This window comes from Salmo salar, chromosome 04, assembly GCF_965601325.2.
Source record: "Salmo salar chromosome 04, fSalSal1, whole genome shotgun sequence".
Classification (NCBI taxonomy): Eukaryota; Metazoa; Chordata; class Actinopteri; order Salmoniformes; family Salmonidae; genus Salmo; species Salmo salar.
In genome coordinates, this window is record NC_138294.1 from 77,475,938 (window position 1) to 77,499,361 (window position 23,424).

Here is a 23,424-nt window from a genome sequence, read left to right on the forward strand (position 1 = left end):
TACATTTTTACTTTAGTTTATTTAGTAAATATTTTCTTAACTCTATTTCTTGAATTGCATTGTTGGTTAAGGGCTTGTAAGTAAACATTTCACGGTAAGGTTTACACCTGTTGTATTTGGTGCATGTGACAAATAACATTTTATTTTATTTGATATGCATAACATGATGCAGCCACCACCATGCTTAAAAATATAAAGAGTGGTACTCAGTGATGTGCTGTGTTGGATTTGCCACAAGCAAATGTTTTGTATCAGGACAAAAAGTTAATTTCTTTACCACATTTTTTGCAGTATTACTTGTGCCTTATTGCAAACAGGATGAGTGTTTTGGAATATTTTTTTATTCTGTAGAGACTTCCTTCTTTTCACTCTGTCATTTAGGTTAGGATTGTGAAGTAACTACAACGTAATTGACCCATCCTCAGTTTTCTCCTATCACAGCCATTAAACCCTGAAACTGTTTTAAAATCACCACTGGCCTGGTGGTGAAATCCTTAAGGGGTTTTCTTCCTCTATGGCAACTGAGTTAAGAAGGATGCCTGTATTTGTGTATTGACTGGGTGTATTGATACACCATCCAAAGCATAATTAATAACTTCACTATGCTCAAAGGGATATTCAGTGTCTGTTTTAATTTTTACTCATCTACTAATAGGTGCCCTACTTTGTGAGGCATTGGAAAACCCCCCTGGTCTATGTAGTTGAATCAATTAACAATGTGTGGGGTTACAATTAACAATTAACTGTATGTGTGGGGTTACAGAGATGGGGTAATCATTAAAAAAATCATGTTAACCACTATTATTACACACAAAGTGAGTCCATGCAACTTATTATTTGACATGTTAAGCAAATATTTACTCCTAAACATATTTAGACTTGGTATAACAAAGGGGTTGAATAATTGACTCAAGACATTTCAGCTTTAAATGTTTTATTAATTTGTAAAAATAAATTATGTTGTTGGGTATTGTGTGTAGATCAGTGTCAACATATCAATTTAACACAACAAAATGTGTAAAAATCCAAGGGGTGTGAATACTTTCTGAAGGCACTATAGATGGTGCCTCGAAGTATTTATATTTCATCATTGAGTACATGTAGGCTATTTATAATAGAAACATAAATCTCTCCTGTTCAAATGAGAGCAGATGTCTGGATCATCAAAAGAGAAAATGAAGAAATTAGATGGTGCTGTTCGATATTTTCCCTGTTTGACTGATGATGACACAGATAAAGAAACAGATGTGCCTCTTTCAAACTCTAATCATTCATCTTTCAGTGAGTTATCGATTTTATCACAATAACAACTACCAAAATAGTAACTGCACTGCACTGGCATGCCTTCCATTTTATGTCTCCTGTCCTAACATTAACACATCTGTTTGTGTCTTTGCCCCGTCTCCTCCACAAGGATCCAACAAATGGCTACTACAGCGTCAATACCTTCAAGGAGCACCATGGCACCCCGACTATGTCAATGGCCCCCAGCCAGACCGGCGGCGCAGAGGTCCGGAACCCTTCGGCTTCCTCTTCAGCCACCATGGGCAAGCAACGCGTGCCCACAGGCATGTCCTTCACCAACATCTATAGCACGCTAGGTGCCGGGCCCAACCGCCTGTATGACTACAGCCAGCGTTTCGTGCTAGGCATGGGCAGTAGCTCCATCGAGCTGTGCGAGCGTGAGTTCCAGCGGGGCTCGCTCAGCGACTCCAGCTCCTTCATCGACACGCAGTGCGACAGCAGCGTGAGCAGCTACAGCAAACAGGACGGCTACGTGCAGTTTGACAAGGACAGCAAGGCCTCGGCCGCCTCCTCCTCCTCCCACTACTCGCAGTCGTCCTCGCAGAACTCAGACCTGACGCGGCCGCTGCAGAAACGCATGCAGACCCATGTGTAATGGCAGAAGGAGCTACAGTATGGATGGATCGGACAGGATGGGTCGAGGATAGCACCTTTGGACACTCTGAGGAGCACTGCCTGACCGGTGTACAGTGCTATATTTTTGTTTGGTTTGTACTCTGGTCCTCTCCTAATATGGACACTGTACGTACCATACTTTTTACAGAGACACAGTACATGTTCTTTGGATTACATGGGATAGACTCTATTCTCCTTGAAACAAGCTCATCAACAAAAAAAACATCAAAAGAACATCATAACCTTGAGAGCCACAATTGGTCGAAAAAAGATGACAATCAATGTCCACTTTCTCAATGAACATTGCTCTGCTGTTGACCCCTATTCTGTTTTGACTAGTGGACTTCCTCAAATCGTGCAGATGTAGGCATTATTCACACATCTGTGTGGAATAATTTCAGAATTGTAAAAAAGTTGCTGTTTATCATTTAAAAAGACAAACTGTTGGGACAATGTTCAGTTGCCTGGTTGGGGTTTGAAGCACAAAGGGGTATTGTTAAAAACTGCCAGAGGCATTTCTTGTATCTGAGAAAAAAACCTTAGACGGATAATGAAACCTCTGAGGAAACATGGAGAGAGCGGCAGGCTATGTAATGAAAAGGAACACCTTGCCAACTGACCGAAGGACTGACCTGCAGGTCTAATATCTCTACACCTGGACTACTTTAATACTCAATGTATTATAGATTTTGGTTATCTACGTATATTCTATATTTTGCTCCTTTACTTTGGACTAACAGAGATGTTTAGCCTTTTTGATGTATGCCTTGTGAAAGTTCACTACTGAGTCACAGGTCACAGATAAATGCATGGAGAAGTGGATATGTCATACTGTTGTACTACTTCACTTGAGCTAACATATCAAATGCTTTGTCCACTCACAAACTGTTGGTTTCTTTCTTATGGTCAAGGACATTAACATCTGTACTTTACCATTCAATGTGTGACACTTGCAGCTTGATCGTGTGTGTGTGAGCAGATAGCTGTGGAGCCAAATACAGTGTTATTGCTGCCGGAGCTGTTCTCATTTTCGTGGCTTGCCATACTTAGCTGATATTGTGTTGTTTACACTGGAGCTCTGTAAATCCAGCATTTTTGTGTACTGTGATTTGACTACTGAATGACAGGGATAAAGATAAAGTTACTTTTTTTCTGTCTGTCGCCTCTGTGGTTACAATTACTCAGTGCCCACCGTTTTTAGTGAGACACATTGTTCTGTCTCAAATGGTACTATTTAGCTTGAAAAGTGATGATTAGGTGGTTCTGTTTAAGAGTAAACACTGAAGGTGCTTAGCAAACCAAATAGTTAATATTAACTATAGAGGATCTTGAAGATATGCACTCGGAGTTGTCGGGAATGGAGGTTGTTCGGAACACAGAAATGTCTGTAACTTTGAATTTCACTTAAATACTCATCAACCTTTAAAAAATATATATTTATTGCATATTTAGATGTGTTTTCTTTTACATATCCCAGTTTGATATTGCCAGTTCAGTTGAGTTATGAATCTGTAACATTAAGATTTGTGTCTGAGGTCCTACTGTACTATGACTTCATTAGAGAATTACTATTGGTCAATATAACTCAATATGATATGAATTAATCAGGGCCTGTATGTTTCAGTGCAAAAATCAATATTACTTTTACTGAAATAGGCAAGTCAAATTCTTATTTACAATGACTGTTCAGGGGCAGAACAACAGATTTTTACCCTGTCAGCTGGGGGATTTGATCTAGCAACCTTCCAGTTACTTGTCCAATGCTCTAACCACTAGGCTACCTGCCGCCCCACCACCCTCACAGTGAAGCATTAGCTCATACAACAAACAGTCAACCAGGGATCTTCATACCTCTCCCACTAGATGACTCAGTTGGGTAACACTTTCCAGTCATTAGTAAGGCATTTGTTGATGATCTAATTGAAAATCATTAACCCAATATATATGTCTGTCTGTATGTCACATATAAACCAAATGTCTTCCCAATGTATTTTAAGATTTTAATGCAGCCTCTATCCATACCCTGCCTGTTTGGTAATGACCAGCACCACCATTCATAATGACTGATTATCATATGCCTTATGACAGAGAGGAAGGCTGTCGTTATATGGACACCATAGAAGTGACTTTGTATAATAACTATACAGTAAGCAGAGAAATTAAGTGGGCTGTGGTCTATGGTCTATTGTCGTATTACAGAGTATGCTGTCCATCATTAAAGAGCCTAAATTTCAGCAATCTTGCTGAGATTCAAACAAGTCCCAGTGAGACTGATGCTGTCCTAATATGGACAACCTATATTGGTACCATTTTAGAGTTAATTTGAATCCAGGAAAATAGGGTCGTTGGTCGGGGTGGATGGGTAGGCTTATAACGTGAATGTCTAGCAACCCAAAGGTTGCGTGTTTGAATCTCATCAATGCAAACTTTAAGATTTTAGCCGATTAGCAACTTTGCAATTACTTACTACTTTTTAGCTACTTTGCACCTACTTAGTATGTTATCTAACCCTTTCGTGTACTATGTTACATCTACCCTTGAGTCCAGGTTGACATTAATCATCTAAACGTTCTTGTTTTTTCTTCTTACTCTAGATTCAAAGTCATTTTTATCACTGTAGTATAGACAATCTTAGCATTTTGTTCAGCCTTTTGTGACAAAAAAACATCTTTATATACAGTGGAGTGGACGAAGCTAAAAATCTAATGGAGTGGCCTGTGTGGTCCATCGGTTAGAACAGCTGAGCCCAGCACACAGTCTGCCAGAGTCAGCATAGGTTCCGATCCAGCCAACTGCCCTTTGACTCACCCTTCTATCCTCCCCGTCTTTCCAACACTGTAGTAGTATCTCTTCATAGGATACAAAAGGAGTGGGACAGCCCAACTCATAAAAGAGTTTAAAAAAAAAGCTATGGTCAAACATAACGAGTACAACACACTTCCTTGTGGTACTGAAATGTGAAATCGTAAGGAATCCTCTCATGGATTCAGTCTTTTCCAAATGTGTGTTGGTTGGAGCTGTGTTTACGAGCCAACTCAACTCCCATCTTAAATCATCCTGCACCTCCTCCTACAGCTCCACTGTTTACCAGGGGTCCCTTTTGAGCCTGCAATGAGCCTGAATCTCCTAGCAGACAGAACTGCTAGGGGAATCACACTGGATGAGCACATATTTGGAGATGCTCACTCGAGCCTGTTTGCTTTGAGGACTGTGGCTGCTTGCATTTGATTTGGAAAAAGCTACTCAAACAAATATATACAGTATAGTGTATGGATGTCAATGAGAGTCCAGCATACTTCCTGCGTGCAGAAAAAATGATCTATTTGCATTCCATCCCCGGAGCCTGGCTGCAATTGTAGAACCGCAAAAGCAGTACAGTTGCTGTCTTGTGGTTTAGTTCTGCATCATTCTCTCCTGCTCCTCTTTGTATCTCTCTTTTGGGATCCAGCAAAACTGATGAATATTTCCAATCAAGGTGTCACTATAACCAAAATCTTTTCAAGCACATACATTTTCCATTGTTGAACTGTGTGTCTAAAGTAACTGTCCAGTGAAAATCTCACTTTTAAAAGTCCAAATTCTGTAATCGCATACCCAAATAATGTGTTGACTCATCCTATACTCATTTGTGGCCAAAGCATAAATTGGAGAGAAAAAAAACACCACCTCAAACTTGTCTCAAATAGTCCATTAAAAAAATACTACTTCCTCATAGAGGGTGATTGAGGAGGATGAGCCAGCCAATCAGCATTGAATATTTTTAATGACCGCTATACGCCCACATCATTTTCATTGGGATACACCGACACCACTCCAACACAGAAAAGCTGCTTTTTAACATACTTCATTTAAAAAAAATTGGGAAGGAAAACTATTTAACCCAAATTGTAATTTCTATTTCATAGAAATCTAAACATTGGACAGTTACTTTAAAGGGAAATACATATTTTACAACTAAATGTACATGGTTATTCACCCTGAAAGTAGTTTATGGATCAGGAGAAACTGTAATCCATGGTTCAGTATTCTTTAGTCATCCACAACTAACTTTAGCCACTGTTAGCTAAAATCAATGGGAGTGGAAAAGAGGCATGTGCGGCCTGTTAAAAAGAAATGTCCAAATCATCTTTAAGTAACGTCATACCAAATCATTTAATTTATTCAAATTCATTTCACAATGATATTTTTAAACGGGCACCTCATGCACTCCCATTGATTAACTTTGCTCTGGAAGAAATTAAAACCCCAGTCACAATTATTTTCACATCTCTTCTATCTGCTGATGTTTCCAGAAGAAACATGACACACTATGAGAGTGGTTACAGTGTATTGTTGCTGTGAAGAGATGAGCTTGTGGCTAACTGATCCACAGCTTTAAGTCATGTATTAGGACTAGCTCAAGGTTGCATTTGTCTACAAGGAACATCTCAACACGATTGTTTCAACAAAGAACTATTGAAGTTAATTGAGGAAGAATCCATACTCATATGGAAAAGCTTACTTGAGATTGACTCAGATTCCTTGCAAAGTCAGAAAATCAGATAAAGTTAGAGTATTGGAAGCAGTGGAAGATAAGAGTGACATGTTTGGGTCAAAACGTTCACTCCAGTCTAACTACGATTGAATGATGTAATTAAATTGATATTGTATAAATTCACACTATCAATAACTACTACTAATGTTGGTAAATTATTAATTAGCCTCAGTCTCAGGCTGTCTGTTATGGACACTGTACTAAACAAGGTTATGGGACGTCGACATTAAGTAGTCAGACATCTGATATTGCACATGGCAATTTAAAAAATATATATATTTGCTTGTCTCCAGTGGGTCTTGTTTCTGTGTACAGTGCATTGAACATGAATGACACATCCCTCTCATTGCCTATATAACCTATGACAAATGCGGTATTAACAGGATCGAAGTAACCAGGATCGAAATAACGCAGAAGAACTCCAGAGGATTGCTCCTGCCCTCCCAAGAGGTCTCTGTGACCCTTCAAACTCTCTTAAAACAAATTCCATAACCACTGATCGACAGATGAGACCTTTCACATAAGCGATTGTCAGACAGAATTGATTGGCCTATGTTATTTGCCACTTTTTTGTAATTAATAAAAGGCTGAGAGGAAGGCAGGCTTTTGTCCATGGGAAATCAGCCAGTGACATTTTGTGACTCCAGTCTCCAGAGGGCCAACCACGGGGCCAGACCACACCAGACCTTTGTTCTCCTCCCTTACGTACACAACTGCCACACACACCACAAACTCTGATTATTTCCTTCCAGTCACTGAATTATTATCCATCTTTTAAGTTTGATCTCGCGTTTCATAACGTCGGTAATTGAGTCCATAAACTACTTTTCTTTGCCATCTTCCAGGCTGATCATTATGTGCAGGTAATTATCTTAGCGATGCATAAACAGGTGGTTTTCTTCCCTCTCTTTTTTTTATTGGCTTACTTAGCTAATGAGTGTCCGTGGCTCAGGAAGAGACAATGTTGGTGGTGTGTGTTTGTAGGTTTGAACAGCAACTGCCGTGTTATTCCTGTACCACTCTTCTGGTCATGTAGGGTACTGAGGGAAGCCTTGGTGGTCTTTCATCCTTTCCAGAGCCTCTCACTGATGAGTTATCAGTGTAATTATCAACAAAGTTCCTCCCTTGATATTATTTCCATAAAGACAGATGTTGAAGAAGAAAACATATGCATTTGGAAAACATATGTCAGTAAATGAATAGTGAATATTCAATTAAGGGCCTTCCACGGCAAACTCCAAGGGAGGAAACATCAAATACTTCATTACGTATACAGTGTAGCTGGGTTGTGAGGAATGTGAAAATGTTTGACACCACTGGTATAAATTTGAATAAATCACAGCATTTTCAATATAAGTTTTGCATAGGATATAAAGGAATGCTGCTGCTTCTCAATTGGGTTGCATTCTCAAATATTAGTCAAACATAACCTATTGATGAATAATGTTTGTGTAGGTTAAGACTTTTATTTATCGTTTCCTAATGTGCAGATAGGTTTAAAGTTGTCCTGTGTGGTCCAGCCCTTCTGACTCGCAAACTCTTCTACCTTTGCTGTCTCCTCTACAATGTCCTATCAACAAAATAAAAAAATGAAAACCCACCAAAGATATTTAAAACAAATTAAAGGTTTAAGCTATTTGACACCATCTTTTTTGGACCACTGACTACATCCAAGAGCCTGTGCATCTTTTATAGCCGAAGTACCTTTTCTCTTTCAAGCGGTCTAGGTCCAATGCACCACTTCCACTCCAAAATCCAAAACGTTGATGTAGTCACATTTAATGGGTAGCCTTAGTAACCTTATGGCTGTCCTCAATTCATTACCACACGTTTTGTATGAAGTATGCACTCAAAGTGGACAATGGACTTGATTGTTTTGACAGCTCCATTGAGTAATGTGGAACATGGTAAAGTTGCCCCTAGATACTGATCTTGGGTCAGTTTTGCATTTTCCCCACTAATGGTTAAGGTTAGGATTGGGGATTATGAACCTGATCCTAGATCAGTACCTAGGGAATTCTGTACCTTTCCCCGGTTGAGTAATGTTGGGTCGAGCAAACATACAGTACTGTGCCTCTCTAGATGGCAAGCCTTTAGAAGTGTATGTGCTTAGGTGAGAAATGTTATGAATACCACAGCAGTGAAACTGTGAGAAACCAGCAATTAGCTATTATTACACCCACCACAGGTGTCTTTGAATGTGACATGTTACTTGAATGTAAAGTATCTAAATGATGACAATTAGCATATGCAATTAATTGGCATTGTATAATGATTCATGAAAAGGACACAATAATTGTCCATGATTGCGCAATCACGGGCTAATTATGTTGACTTGATCTGCATCTCGAGACAGCTTGAAGAATATGAAGCCCAAAAAAAAGAGAAGAAATTCATGCAAAATTCATGGCCCTACCTCCCCGAACTGATTGCATTCCACAGAATAAGTCACGACCAAACTGATTCAGGAACATTTTAACGACGTAATAACACAAAGATCCTGTCGCCTGAAATTAGAAAACAAAATTCAATCAATAAAAAAATAAGATTAATAAATAAATGAGGCCCCTGCAATTTTGAGAAAGTGTGGCAGATCTTCCCCGTAATTACATTTTCTCACTGTGCACTCTGATATCTGGCGGGCCATGGATCAACAAAGGTCTTGTTTCTCTTCTACATAAATTATAGGCTACTGAGAGAGAGAGAGCGCTGCAAGATGATTAATCAACACAACAGCAAGTATTGACTTGACAGAAGCTGCTTCTCCATAGGATTTGTAGATCATTTATTGTGTTCTTATTGACATTTTGCAAATGCTTTCATGCACTGAGTAGAATCCCACTGAGGTGAGACACGAAGGCTATCGCACCGTTGATGTAGTGTTAAAGGATTTCCCCCAAATGGCACCCTATTCCCTTTATAGCGCACTACTTTTGACCAGGACTCATATTGTTCTGGTCAAAAGTAGTGCACTATGTAGGGAATAGGGTGCCATTTGGGATACAGCCATAGTGTTAAAAGTACTAAGGAACTGGGAGGGAAATCATATATTCTTACAAGAGATTCCTTCCCCATTAATAAAATATATTTTTCATGTCATCATGAAATGGAGTTAATGTTTTGTAAAAATGTATTCAACAGATGAAAATGTGACATTTCGCCTGACAAAGAATATCAAACAGCCTTTTAGATCGGTTGAAAGATCATCAAAAATTTAAAACATTATCAATCAAAATACAGTGTTCTCTTTCTCAATTGAGTTAGTTAAGCAACTTTTTTGTACGTCTTTTTTTTAAATTACATTTCCGAAGTCGGGGTAGTGACGGAAATTGAATACAGAACAAGCCATGCAAATTGATACACTTAAAGCTGAGTGACAACCAAGTGAGTTTAGACCAGTCCTCAAATGGAATGAGTCATGTTTTTAGTACAGCATGCTTCAGTAGAAACATCTCATGCATCTCTTGTAGTCCTGGACACAAGAATAGATGAGAGGTGTGAGTGGATTGGATGGTGTTTTGGTGGAGTAATGAATGCTCATGTGGCTTGGCCAGGTTAATACTCGATGACCCCTGTCATAACATAGAAGGAAATAAAGTGATAACATGAGTTTTTTTCTTCTTTTAAAAAAAAATCACACCCGCCCATTTTCTACTTGAAGGCCCCATTTATCAAATAAAATATAACTTTACATGTCACATGCTTCGTAAAAAACAGGTGTAAATTAACAGGGAAATGCTTACTTACGGGCCCTTCCCAACAATGCAGAGAGAAAATAAAGATAAATAATAGAAAAATAATAACACAAGGAATAAATACACAATGAGTATCGATAACTTGGCTATATACATGGGGTACCAGTACTGAGTCGATGTGCAGGGGTACAAGGTCATTTAAGTAGATACTGTATGAACATATTAGGTAGGGATAAAGTGAGTAGGCAACAGGATAGATAATAAACAGTAACAGCAGCACATGAGATGAGTCAAAAGAATTACAAAAAGGGTCAATACAGATAGTCCAGGTAGCTATTGGGTAGCCCTTTTCAAATGACCAAATCTCCCTCTAGTGGCCTCATGGGTGGAATGTTGATAATATTTTTTGTATAATTTCCTAATTAATAAACATGATAAAAATTTAAAATTAAAATAATTCAGTGTTTCTATGTCAAACAGTTTTGCTAAAATGTCAGTCTTCTGTGATGTATATAAAGTGTAATATTGGGATGCAAACTCAACATTGAATACATTTCAACTCTATATCTGTCACGACTTCTAACGAAGTCGATGCCTCTCCTTGTTCGGGCGGTGCTCGGCGGTCGACGTAACCAGTCTTCTAGCCATCATTGATCCATTTTTCATTTTGTCTTCCTACACACCTGGTTCCAATCCCATTCATTACATGTTGTGTATTTAACCCTCTGTTTCCCCTCATGTCCTTGTCAGAGATTGTTTGTTGTTATGCTCGTGATATTGGATTGGTGCGCGACAGGTTCTTGTACCCACGTTTATTTTATTATGTACTTTGGTTTTGGAGGTTTTGTTTTACGTTATTAAACTACTCCATTTATAGCAAGTTTGATTCTCCTGCGCCTGACTTCCCTGCCACCTACACACACGGCATGACAATATCTGACATGGTACAGGTATCTTCTTTTGTTTAAGCCCAAATCCATGTGTGTGAGGTGTATACTTTTGTATCAAAGTAGATTTGTTTAAGACTACGAAGAAACACTCTGTCTGACCCTTGTTTAGCTCACTGAAGAAAAATGATAACTATTTAACTAACTATTTAGCAGCCTTATGGCTTAGGGGTAGAAGCTGTTCAGGGTCCTGTTGGTTCCAGACTTAGCCAAATAATGAGAATGTTGCACAAAGCCTCCAATTTAGACATGCCTACTGGGCTAAAAATGGACTGGCCCATCTGGCATTTGCCGGAATTGCCCTATGACCAGTTCGTCCCTGTGAATGAAGGATATTTTGGTGTCAGCTACTATGAAGGGAATCGGTTGATAACTCTGACCTATAGCTAATCAGTCTCTGTACAGCTAGATAAAAGTGCAAACCTTTTAAACCTTTTGTCAACCCTATTCCTTTTAAATTACTTGAAACCAGATGTCTGGTTCCTTACAGTCCTGCTACATTGCCTTCTGTCTGTAGAGCAGAACACAACGCTCAGGGGACGTTTCACTCAAAGAGCAAAGCCCATGTACTCAAAGCAGGATCAGGAAATGGAGTGTCATGGAAGGGAGACAGTTAGAGGTAGAGGACTTTATGGACTTTGACTCAAAGACCCTTGCACAGTGTAGTAGGTAAACAAGGTTTAATTGTGCAAGGCGGGGGACTTACCAGCCTATCGGCTACACACAGGCCAAGGAAGCAACAGTGGGACCAAGAGCCTAGTCAACCTAAGCAGAAGTAAGGACAGGAAATTACATGTGCAACACCTGTTCCTAGAAATCCTACATAACACTTTTCCTCCATTGTTATCGCAGCAAGTGAGTTTGATTGGATAAAAGCATGTGGATGTGACATTACAAAGAAAAGTAATTCCAAGTGGTCAAAACGGTACTTATCATATTGCACAGTGTATAATAGTGATTATGCATTATTCATAACAATATCCATTACAGATATACTAACAAGCAGGTGGTGTTCAAAGAAAACATCTTATGTTGTAAAGTATTCATAATAGTGTTTGTGTGACTCTAACAACCAGTGTATGGTGCTACAGTGTGTCATAATGACCAAACTATTACTTTCGGTTCTAATAGACTTTATTGACGCCGCTGCCATTGTTCACATTTTCTAACGGGGTAGGAAGGGAAGTGGTCCGTTTAAAAACCACTGCAAACCTATACATGAAAACAATATGATTCAATTTGGGATACTCAGAAGAACACTGCTAGTGCATGAATCCCCTCTGGAGTCTACCTTGAAGAGAGACCGTTGGCATAGAGGCATTTAAATAATGCAGTCATTCAGTGATCGTGTCGCTGTAACTTTGTTCATTCTTGTTGAGGGGTTTCAAGGCCAACTTGTAATATTTCCCTGTGCATGTCTGTCTGCACTTATCAATGGCTGCTTTTTGTCTCGGTTCAGATAATTTTCTATGCTTGATCCAATGGACTTTAAATACAAATACCCTGTGATACTGAATGTCAACCATGACCATGGGTCATGTGCTTACACAAAGGTAGCACATGGAGCTTATTCTCTATTCATTATTCTCTATTCAGTGCTGCATACTCCATTTCACTTGAAATGCTTTCAGCCACTCAACATGAAGCTGCCAGCATTGTACATTTCTAAATCTTATAAATTTGTATTTTTTTATCTCAGAAATTCTTAAATTCTTTGAAGAAAGGGATCTAAATAATTTATTCAGTGGCTATAGATCCACATGTTGTGTAAGGGAAATTAGGTTCAACACATTGCAGAATAGACCTACTCTACTGTGTCCATAGGACCCCAATATCAGCAAGACACTAGTTGACTCTCCTGAGCCTGTTGGGGAGTTGCAGTGATGATACAAGATTGTAACTACCAATTGGGGAGAGAAATGGGGTAAAAAAAAGTGACTTGTTCCATTGCATGATTTTATACAGCTTGAAATAAGACATAACATTACATTTGCGTCACATGTACATCAAATGTAAAAAGTAATGAGGACAATATACAGTGTTAGTAGCAGCAGTAGTAGTAGAATTAGTAGTAGTAATACAATTTGTAGTAGTAGAATTAGTAGCAGCAGTAGTAGAATTAGTAGTAGCGTTAGTAGCAGCAGTAGTATTGGTAGTAGTAGTTGTATTAGTAGTAGTAGTAGTACCAGTACCAGTAGTAGTACCAATAGCAGCCGCAGCAGCCACAGCAGTAGAAGTAGTTGCAGCAGTGTAATTATTAGTAGTGGTAGTAGCGGTAGTAGTAGTAGTATAATTAGTTGCAGTAGTAGTAGAATTAGCAGTGGTACCAGTAGTAGTAGTGGAATTAGTAGTAGTAGAATTAATAGTAGTAGCAGCGGTAGCAGCAGTAGAAGCAGCAGAAAGTAGTAGTAGTAGTAATAATAGTAGTAGTAGTAGTACCAGTAGTAGCAGCAGTAGTATAATTTGTAGTACCAGTAGTAGTTGTAGAATAATTAGTAGTAGCAGCAGTAGTAGTAGTATAATTAGTAGTAGTAGTAGAATTAGCAGTATGTAACGGCTGTCTTCTGAAATGAACCAAGGCGCAGCAGGTATGTGAATACTCATTTTTTAATTACCCAACAAAAGGAGTAAAGCATCCACAGGAAACAATAAACACGACAGCAGCAACAGTTTGCAGGCTAAAAAACACAGTGCAAAACAACCACCCACAACCCCAAAGAAAAACACACACACCTATATAGGACTTCCAATCAAAGGCAACTCAACACACCTGCCTTCAATTGGAAGTCCCAATCAACAATACAAACATACCCAACACAAACATGCCACGTCCTGACCAAAACTAAAACACTAGCTCCATCTGCTGGTCAGGACGTGACACAGTAGTACCAGTAGTAGTAGTGGAATTCATAGTAGTAGTAGTACCAGTAGTAGCAGTAGTAGTACCAGTAGCAGCAGCAGCAGAAGCAGTAGCAGCAGTAGTAGTAGCATTAGTAGTACCAGAAGTAGCAGTAGTAGTAGAATAATTAGTAGTAGTAGAATTAGTAGTAGTAGTAATACAATTTGTAGTAGTAGTAGAATTAGTAGCAGCAGTAGTAGTAGAATTAGTAGTAGCATTAGTAGCAGCAGTAGTATTGGTAGTAGTAGTTGTATTAGTAGTAGTAGTAGTAGTACCAGTACCAGTAGTAGTACCAATAGCAGCCGCAGCAGGCACAGCAGTAGAAGTAGTTGCAGCAGTGTAATTATTAGTAGTGGCAGTAGTAGTAGTAGAATTAGCAGTAGTAGCGGTAGTAGTAGTAGTATAATTAGTAGCAGTAGTAGTAGTAGAATTAGCAGTGGTACCAGTAGTAGTAGTGGAATTAGTAGTAGTAGTATAATTAATAGTAGTAGCAGCGGTAGCAGCAGTAGAAGCAGAAAGTAGTAGTAGTAGTAATAATAGTAGTAGTAGTACCAGTAGTAGCAGTAGTAGTATAATTTGTAGTACCAGTAGTAGTTGTAGAATAATTAGTAGTAGCAGCAGTAGTAGTAGTATAATTAGTAGTAGTAGTAGTAGAATTAGCAGTATGTAACGGCTGTCTTCTGAAATGAACCAAGGCGCAGCAGGTATGTGAATACTCATTTTTTAATTACCCAACAAAAGGAGTAAAGCATCCACAGGAAACAATAAACACGACAGCAGCAACAGTTTGCAGGCTAAAAAACACAGTGCAAAACAACCACCCACAACCCCAAAGAAAAACACACACACCTATATAGGACTTCCAATCAAAGGCAACTCAACACACCTGCCTTCAATTGGAAGTCCCAATCAACAATACAAACATACCCAACACAAACATGCCACGTCCTGACCAAAACTAAAACACTAGCTCCATCTGCTGGTCAGGACGTGACACAGTAGTACCAGTAGTAGTAGTGGAATTCATAGTAGTAGTAGTACCAGTAGTAGCAGTAGTAGTACCAGTAGCAGCAGCAGCAGAAGCAGTAGCAGCAGTAGTAGTAGCATTAGTAGTACCAGAAGTAGCAGTAGTAGTAGAATAATTAGTAGTAGTAGAATTAGTAGTAGTAGTAATACAATTTGTAGTAGTAGTAGAATTAGTAGCAGCAGTAGTAGTAGAATTAGTAGTAGCATTAGTAGCAGCAGTAGTATTGGTAGTAGTAGTTGTATTAGTAGTAGTAGTAGTAGTACCAGTACCAGTAGTAGTACCAATAGCAGCCGCAGCAGGCACAGCAGTAGAAGTAGTTGCAGCAGTGTAATTATTAGTAGTGGCAGTAGTAGTAGTAGAATTAGCAGTAGTAGCGGTAGTAGTAGTAGTATAATTAGTAGCAGTAGTAGTAGTAGAATTAGCAGTGGTACCAGTAGTAGTAGTGGAATTAGTAGTAGTAGTATAATTAATAGTAGTAGCAGCGGTAGCAGCAGTAGAAGCAGAAAGTAGTAGTAGTAGTAATAATAGTAGTAGTAGTACCAGTAGTAGCAGTAGTAGTATAATTAGTAGTACCAGTAGTAGTTGTAGAATAATTAGTAGTAGCAGCAGTAGTAGTAGTATAATTAGTAGTAGTAGTAGTAGAATTAGCAGTAGTACCAGTAGTAGTAGTGTAATTAATAGTAGTAGTAGTACCAGTAGTAGCAGTAGTAGTACCAGTAGCAGCAGCAGTAGAAGCAGTAGCAGCAGTAGTAGTAATAATAGTAGTAGTAGTAGTAGTAGTACCAGTAGTAGTACCAATAGCAGCCGCAGCAGTAGTAGACCTACTCTACTGTGTCCATAGGACCTCAATATCAGCAGGACACTAGTTGACTCTCCTGAGCCTGTTGGGGAGTTGCAGTGATGATACAAGATTGTAACTACCAATTGGGGAGAGAAATGGGGTAAAAAAAAGTGACTTGTTCCATTGCATGATTTTATACAGCTTGAAATAAGACATAACACTACATTTGCGTCACATGTACATCAAATGTAAAAAGTAATGAGGACAATATACAGTGTTAGTAGCAGCAGTAGTAGTAGTAGTATAATTAGTAGTAGTTGCAATAATAGTAGTATAATTAGTAGTAGCAGCAGTAGTACTAGCAGTAGCATTAGTAGTACCAGAAGTAGCAGTAGTAGTAGAATAATTAGTAGTAGTAGAATTAGTAGCAGCAGTAGTAGAATTAGTAGTAGCGTTAGTAGCAGCAGTAGTATTGGTAGTAGTAGTTGTATTAGTAGTAGTAGTAGTAGTAGTACCAGTAGTAGCAGTAGTAGTACCAGTAGCAGCAGCAGCAGAAGCAGTAGCAATAATAGTAGTAGTAGTAGTATCAGTAGTAGCAGTAGTAGCAGCAGTAGTAGTAGTAGAATTAGTAGTAGTAGTTGTATTAGTAGTAGTAGTAGCAGTAGTAGTACCAATAGCAGCCGCAGCAGTAGTAGTGGTAGTAGTAGAAGTAACAGTAGAAGTAGTAGTAGTAGAAGTAGTAGCAGCAGTAGTAGCAGCCGTGTAATTATTAGTAGTGGCAGTAGTAGAATTAGCAGTAGTAGCAGTAGTAGTGGTAGAATTAGTAGTAGTAGCAGTAGTAGAATTAATAGTAGTAGCAGCATTAGTAGAATAAGTAGTAGTAGTAGTAGCAGTAGTAGTAGTACCAGTAGCAGCAGTAGCAGAAGTAGTAGTAGAAGTTGTAGTAGTAGTAGTAGTACCAGTAGTAGAAGTAGTACCAGTAGTAGCAGCAGCAGCAGTTGTAGTAGTAGAAGTAGCAGCAGCAGTAGTAGTAGCAGGAGTAGCAGCACCAGAAGCAGCAGTACTGTATTAATCCCACCCTGGAATTTTATGCTGCAAACATATTCAAAGCCTTTCTACCACTTTATTGATGTGTGTGTATGCTTGTGTGTGTGTGTGTGTGCATCAATGTGTGTGTGTGTGTGTGTGTGTGTGTGTGTGTGTGTGTGTGTGTGTGTGTGTGTGTGTGTGTGTGTGTGTGTGTGTGTGTGTGTGTGTGCGCATCAGTGCATGTATTTGCCCTTGTGTGGAAGAGAGTGGGTGAGTTCAAGCAGAATTATGCACTCCATCAGGACTAAACCATGGCGATTGAACATGCTTATTTTCATACATAAGGTGACATCCAGCAAAAGAGACAAAATAATTCCACGGTGGTATTTCAGAATGTGCAAATGCCGTCCAAAAGCCCCAAGCTCAACTAAAAGCCACCAATCAAAGAGCACTACCGGCTGTGAAGTGAATAGGTGTTGGGCAACATTTGACCTTCGAGCACACGTTATTGAGAATGAATAAAAATAATGATATTTGACCAACTGCCATGTAAGGGCTGTATTCAATCTGTAGCCCTGAATAACTGTGCCACGGGGCGATATAAATGCAAAGCCAATGATCCCGCGATACCGCAGACTGGATTTACGGTAAACGCTGCATATGTCGGTTTAGTCAGAAATTACTTTTACATTTCAATCACACTGTATCGCTGAACTTCAGTGATACGGATTGAATCCAACCCTAAGTCAATGTTAGAGAACAGCTGCGTTGTTATAAAGGGTATAGAAACATATGTAGTGCATTATGACTCTTCATGCCATGCATATAAATGCTTTATAAATGCTTTATCAAATGCTACATATCACCGCTGAGTAAAGTGTTACCATGTTTTTATTTTAAAGGGGTAGTCCATCCAAGTTACAAAATAACTTATGCTTATGTTTCCTTACCTTGAAACCAGCCAGAGGGCAAGAACAGGTTCCATCCACACTCTGAGTTTGTAACCACAGCGACAATGTTAACAGCTTATATGGCCAAGCCATAAGACTGCTGAACAATTAATCAAATGGCCAACTGGACTATTTACATTGACCCCTCCCCCCCTTTGTTTTTACACAACTGCTACTCGCTGTTTATTATCTATGCATAGTCACTTTACAAATTACCTCGACTAACCTGTACCCCCGCACATTGACTCAGTACCGGTACCCCCTGTATATAGCCTCGTTATTGTTATGTAATGTTCTTGTGATACTTTTTTATGAAAAAATTATAATAAATTCACTTTAGTTTATTTACTAAATATTTTCTTAACTCTATTTCTTGAACTGCATTGTTGGTTAAGGGCATGTGACTAAGAATTTCACGGTAAGGTTTACACCTGTTCTATTCGGCGCATGTGAGAAATAATATTTGATTTGATTTGGAAACAGGATGCACCAGAGCTCAATTTCAAGTCTCATAGCAAAGGGTCTAAATACTTACGTAAATAAGGTATTTCTGTTTTTTATTTTTAATACATTTGCTAAAATTTCTAGAAACATGTTCTCGCTCTGTCGGTATGGGGTATTGTGTGTAGATTGCTGATTTTAGTATAAGTCTGTAACGTAACAAAATGTGAAAAAAGTGATGGGGTCTGAATACTTTCCGAATGCACTGTACATTCCAGTGCCTTTTTCTTTTATCTATTTCATACATTAAAAATATTATTTGCCATGTTGCAGGTAAGTAATTATTTCTTCCTAACTTTGACTAGAATATAAGAACTAAATGCTGTATCTGCATATTCACTGTTGTTTTTTAAGTAGCTTTTTCTTTCCATCAGCTACTGTTAACAAAGTATTGAGTAAAGGGCCTGAATACTTATGAAAATGTGATATTCCGGGGGGTTGTTTTCTATGTATTCTCAAACATTTCTAAAAACCTGTTTTTGCTTTGTCATTATTGCGTATTGTGTGTAGATTGATGAGGGGAAAAAACTATGTAATTAATTTTAGAATAAGGCTGTAACCTAACAAAACGTGGGAAAACAAAGGGGTCTGAATACTTTCCGAATGCACTGTACCTGACACAGCTGTTGTTTTTCAGTCCCAGTTCCACGTCTGTGCTATTTTACCTTTTTTGGATTGATTATTTATTCCTACTGGTGATGTTTTTGTGGACTGTTTTGTAAGCTGTAGATGTCTTTGTGGAGGCTACAGAGACAAGCAGAAATATTTACAGGAAAGTGTAAGGTTGTACCGTTCAACTCAATAGGCGTATTTGTGATTCCGGTCGCTAAATAAGGCAGTACCACCTTGATTAACCCTCCTGATGTGTTCGTTTCATGTTAATTAATTCTGTGTTCCTGGTCTAAAATGACCGTCCCATTATAGCTGATTATAAATCCATAATAATACATATATTATCACCTAATGTTGTGTTAGATCTTTTTATAAACTTAAGTTCTTGTGAACATTACAAGTTTTGAACTTCTATTTGCTATTTATGGCCTGTAGGCCTCGTTGACCTGAGCTCAGACAACTAGTTTTTGAGTTAAAAAAAGGAATAATGTACGGATTATTTTGACTATAACAAATACTCAGATGAAACATATTGTGCTATTAATCACAGAGTCCTTTGTAGCAAAGTTTAACAAGGACTCTATCCTCCTCGCCTGTGTCATGATCAAAGATATGATCAAGAACCTCACATACTGCCATGTGTCAATGTGCAGCGGGTAGGACGGAGTCAGGCGCAGGACACAGAACTGAGTAAAAATGTACTTTACTCGAATAAATCATAAACTAATTCCATACAGGGAAAACCATCCAGCTCGACACAAAAGAGTAATCACTTAACAAAGAACAAACACGCACAAAACCATGTGGGAACCAGAGGGTTAAATAGGGAATAAATTATAACGTAATGGAAACCAGGTGTGTACAATCAAGACAAAACAAATGGACAAAGAAACGTAGATCGGTGGCCGCTAGAAAGCCGGTGACGTCCACCGCCGAACGCCGCCCGAACAAGGAGAGGCACCAACTTCGGCGGAAGTTGTGACACATACAGTATATTGTTTGGTCATTGTGCTGCAACAGAATGAATTGTGAGCAAGGTCTCAAAAACTTTATGTACTGGAGCTGCGAGAAAAGTTCTATATATTATTGAAACAATGTTGCGATTGTTTGTGAGAATGCCAACATTTATGGTTCCCGTGGGGGAAAGATTCTACTGGGGAAAGGTTCCTGTGGGGGTTGCCATTGAAGCCAAGAAGGGGAGTGAGGTGTGTGTGTGCTCAAACACACATGCATGTGGGGGTCTGGGAGAGGAAGTGTGTCCATCTGATGAATGGGCATGTGCCTGAACTCAATTTTATACACTAATTGTAGTCTCACCCATTCAATTCTAATGACCAGTCATTTTTGACCGAGAACACCACAGGTGTACAAAAGTTAAATAACACACCCAAAATGTAATGAAAATCATCAAAATGTATTTTGTGTGTTCAGATGCCCTGTGTGGACAAAGTCATGGCACCTTATGACAATCAGATTAAATGAACTACATTTTTCAGAGAGAAAACTTGTAAATCGGTCCAATTCGACCGGAACACAGCAGGAGGGTAATCATTAAAGTTTCTTCTCCTTACAGATACTTAATTGAATGTATGATGTTCACAGGTAAATAGTGTATGAAAATGTGTTGTGTGGGTTCTCAATGAATGAAACCTTTTTGAAGTATGGATGTCATCAAGGTAGCAATCTCATCAAGGAGCTTCAGGGGTCAAAGGATGAGAATATGATGAAGAGGGGTTGAGGGTTCATTTATTTTCTCCGAATCATACAGGAAAACATTTCATTAATGGAAAGTTGCCTGTGTTTTGTCAGGGTCACATTTAAAAAGCTCTAGCAATGAGCTTTGAAACTCATGGAGATTTAGGGCTTTGCCTTCACCTTAATCTGAAGTATGTGCAACATTATAGAGAGCTAACACTTTCTTATTAAGTTCAGTCCCCTTGAGGGAAGTGCTGTCATTGACTGGGTTCACGGGCTTATACATTTTTTTCACATTACCTGAAGAGTGAAGAATTGCATACCGTATATTGCAACATCTATTTGACAGCACTACATGTGGATAAGGATTCAACTACCCCCTCTACCCTACTTCTCCCCCTCCTTTCTCCCCCCAAGGGACTGGGGAGAATGGGATAGCGTTGCGGTTGTGAGAGTTGGAGATGAGAGAGGGAAAACGGCCAGATCGCTCTACAATGCAGTAATGTGATTAAATCATACAGTGACAGGCAGAGCAACAGAGCCCTGTCTTGGGGATGAATCACAAATGGCATCCTATTACCTATGTAGTGCACTCCTTTTGGCCAGAGAAGTCTGTGCCCTAGTAAAAGTAGTGCACTATATAGCTAATAGAGTGCCATTTGGGATGCAGGCTTGGTCTGCTCCTGTTTCCTCTATGATGGTCCTCTTTAGACTACTGATGCACTAGCTGGAGGAATGGTCTGAAGTAAAGGCAGGCTATGTGTCATGTATGATCACTCCCAGTCGGAGTGAGAGAGGAGAGGAAACACTAAAGCAACGGAGAGACAGACATTCTCAAACTTATTACATGTGGATTGCATTGTTTGATTGCATGTTATGTTATATTATGTAATGTTATGTTATGTTATTTGATATTTTCCACTTGAATAGATGCTGAGATGTTCCATGGACATTGTTTGACTGGTCTTTGTTTCAGCGAAATGAAGATTTGGCTTTATTTAGTGAATACCAAAGAAAGGAAATAATTCCTCAGCCTGTACCCAAGCAGTCACAGGTACTGAACACTTCCACATATCTCACACCTAAGTTCTTGTTGATATCCCCCTACTTAACATTATTCTGAAAACTACACATTTCAGTGGTGGAATGCAGGTCAGACATATCCTCTTATACTCTCATCTTTCTCCGATGAGGAAACCGTCGGTATGTCGTGGTGTGGCGAAGTGTGTGGATAATATCATAAAGCTACCTTACATCATCAAGCTGTCCACTTTTATTACACCAGCAGGAGCTGGTTCTCCGGGCTGTGTACCAAATGGCACTCTGTTCCCTACATAGAGCACTACTTTTGACCAGATCGCTATGGGCCCTGGTCAAAAGTAGTGCACTATATTCTGAACAGGGTGCCATTTGGGACACAGTCATTTTTATCTGGCGAGTGTTCAAGTGTGATGCATGTAGCAGCAGCTTTCAAGTGTTTAAACCCATTTGGTGGATTATCACCCCTGCGTCTGCCTGTAATGGCTTAACCCCTCACGGTATAGAAGGTTAGGGTTATTTCTTCCCCCCGTTTTCATTTTCAACCCCTCGAGTGTTTTGCCTTTAATTTTATGACCACAGTCATATTGATGCTTTTACATAACTTTTTAAATTGTTTAATTCTTCAAATAGGTTAAGCTATATTAAAGGTCAGTATGCTATGGAATGCCCCTACTTGTATATCAACGATGGGTTTGGTTATGAGTGACTGTTTTATTAAACCACTGACATTCTTGAACCTTTACCTAATAACATGTTTCATAATTCATATCCATAATAATCAATTTGTTAACAGTTGACTTCTAACAGTAGAAATATATATTTCTATTATATTTTTATTTTAATGTTGTGATATATTTTAACTGTAACTTGTGATATTGACCTTTAATATAGCTTAACCTATTTGAAGAATTAAACAATTTGATTAAATGCATCAATTATGCATAATTGGTGCATAAACGTCAATTACTGTAACTTGTGATTTGTTATTCTGTATTGAATGAACTGGTCCAACATAATAAAATATACAATGTTCTAGCAATAAGTTTGCTATAAGTAAAGAACTTTAGCCATACATTGGCCTACCATAACCCTGGTTGTTTATAGCACTACTAAAAAGATCCCGGGACCTAGGTGGCTGAAAATTGTTTAAAACACAATACAATGCATGACAATAAAATACAATATTCAGGGAGTTTGCTTTAAGAAAAAAACTTTAACCATACCTTGGGCTACAGTAACCCCAGTGTTTACCTGTTTACAGCACTACTGAAAACAGTTCAAAACACTCAATACACTGAAAGGAAAAGGACTCATTCACAATCCAAAGATGTGGTCCTGTTCCCTCTTTAAAAGGTTGGTGTGGAATACAGGAGAGCCACTAGGGAAAATAGGCACAGACATTGTACATGACATGATTACAAATGACTGACAAAACCACCACAGGAATGAAACCGAAAGGAACGTAGTTAGAATAATAAGATTTATTTGGAGTGTTTCCCAAATGCCACCCTATAGCTTATATAGTAAGTGCACTCACTACTTTTGACCAGGGTCCATAGGGTTCTTGTCAAAAGTAGTGCACTATATAGGAAATAGGGTGCCATTTGGGACGATCACACATTTGCCCTGCATGGCCAGTCTGAATCAAAAGCCAAGTACTTAATGAGAACCAATTCCCTTCCCGTTCAGACACACAGTCCTATTTACAGTCTTAACCAGCATAAATGTATCATTCCAGTCCAATTCACATTCTTATGAATCTCCACTCCTACAACTTGTTGCTACTGGAAAGC

At 38.9% G+C, this 23,424-nt stretch overlaps 1 protein-coding gene across 1 annotated transcript in view; it reads left to right on the top strand.

Moving 5' to 3' along the window:
- The window catches only part of kirrel3a (kirre like nephrin family adhesion molecule 3a), a 281,100-nt gene extending 278,023 nt beyond the window's left edge, over nt 1–3,077 (top strand). Inside the window, exon 16 of the mRNA XM_014197820.3 lies at nt 1,415–3,077. Within this exon, the coding sequence (XP_014053295.1) occupies nt 1,415–1,900 (486 nt within the window). The 3' untranslated portion in view covers nt 1,901–3,077. The remainder of the gene's footprint in view (nt 1–1,414) is intronic.
- The last annotated feature ends 20,347 nt before the right edge of the window (nt 3,078–23,424 follow it).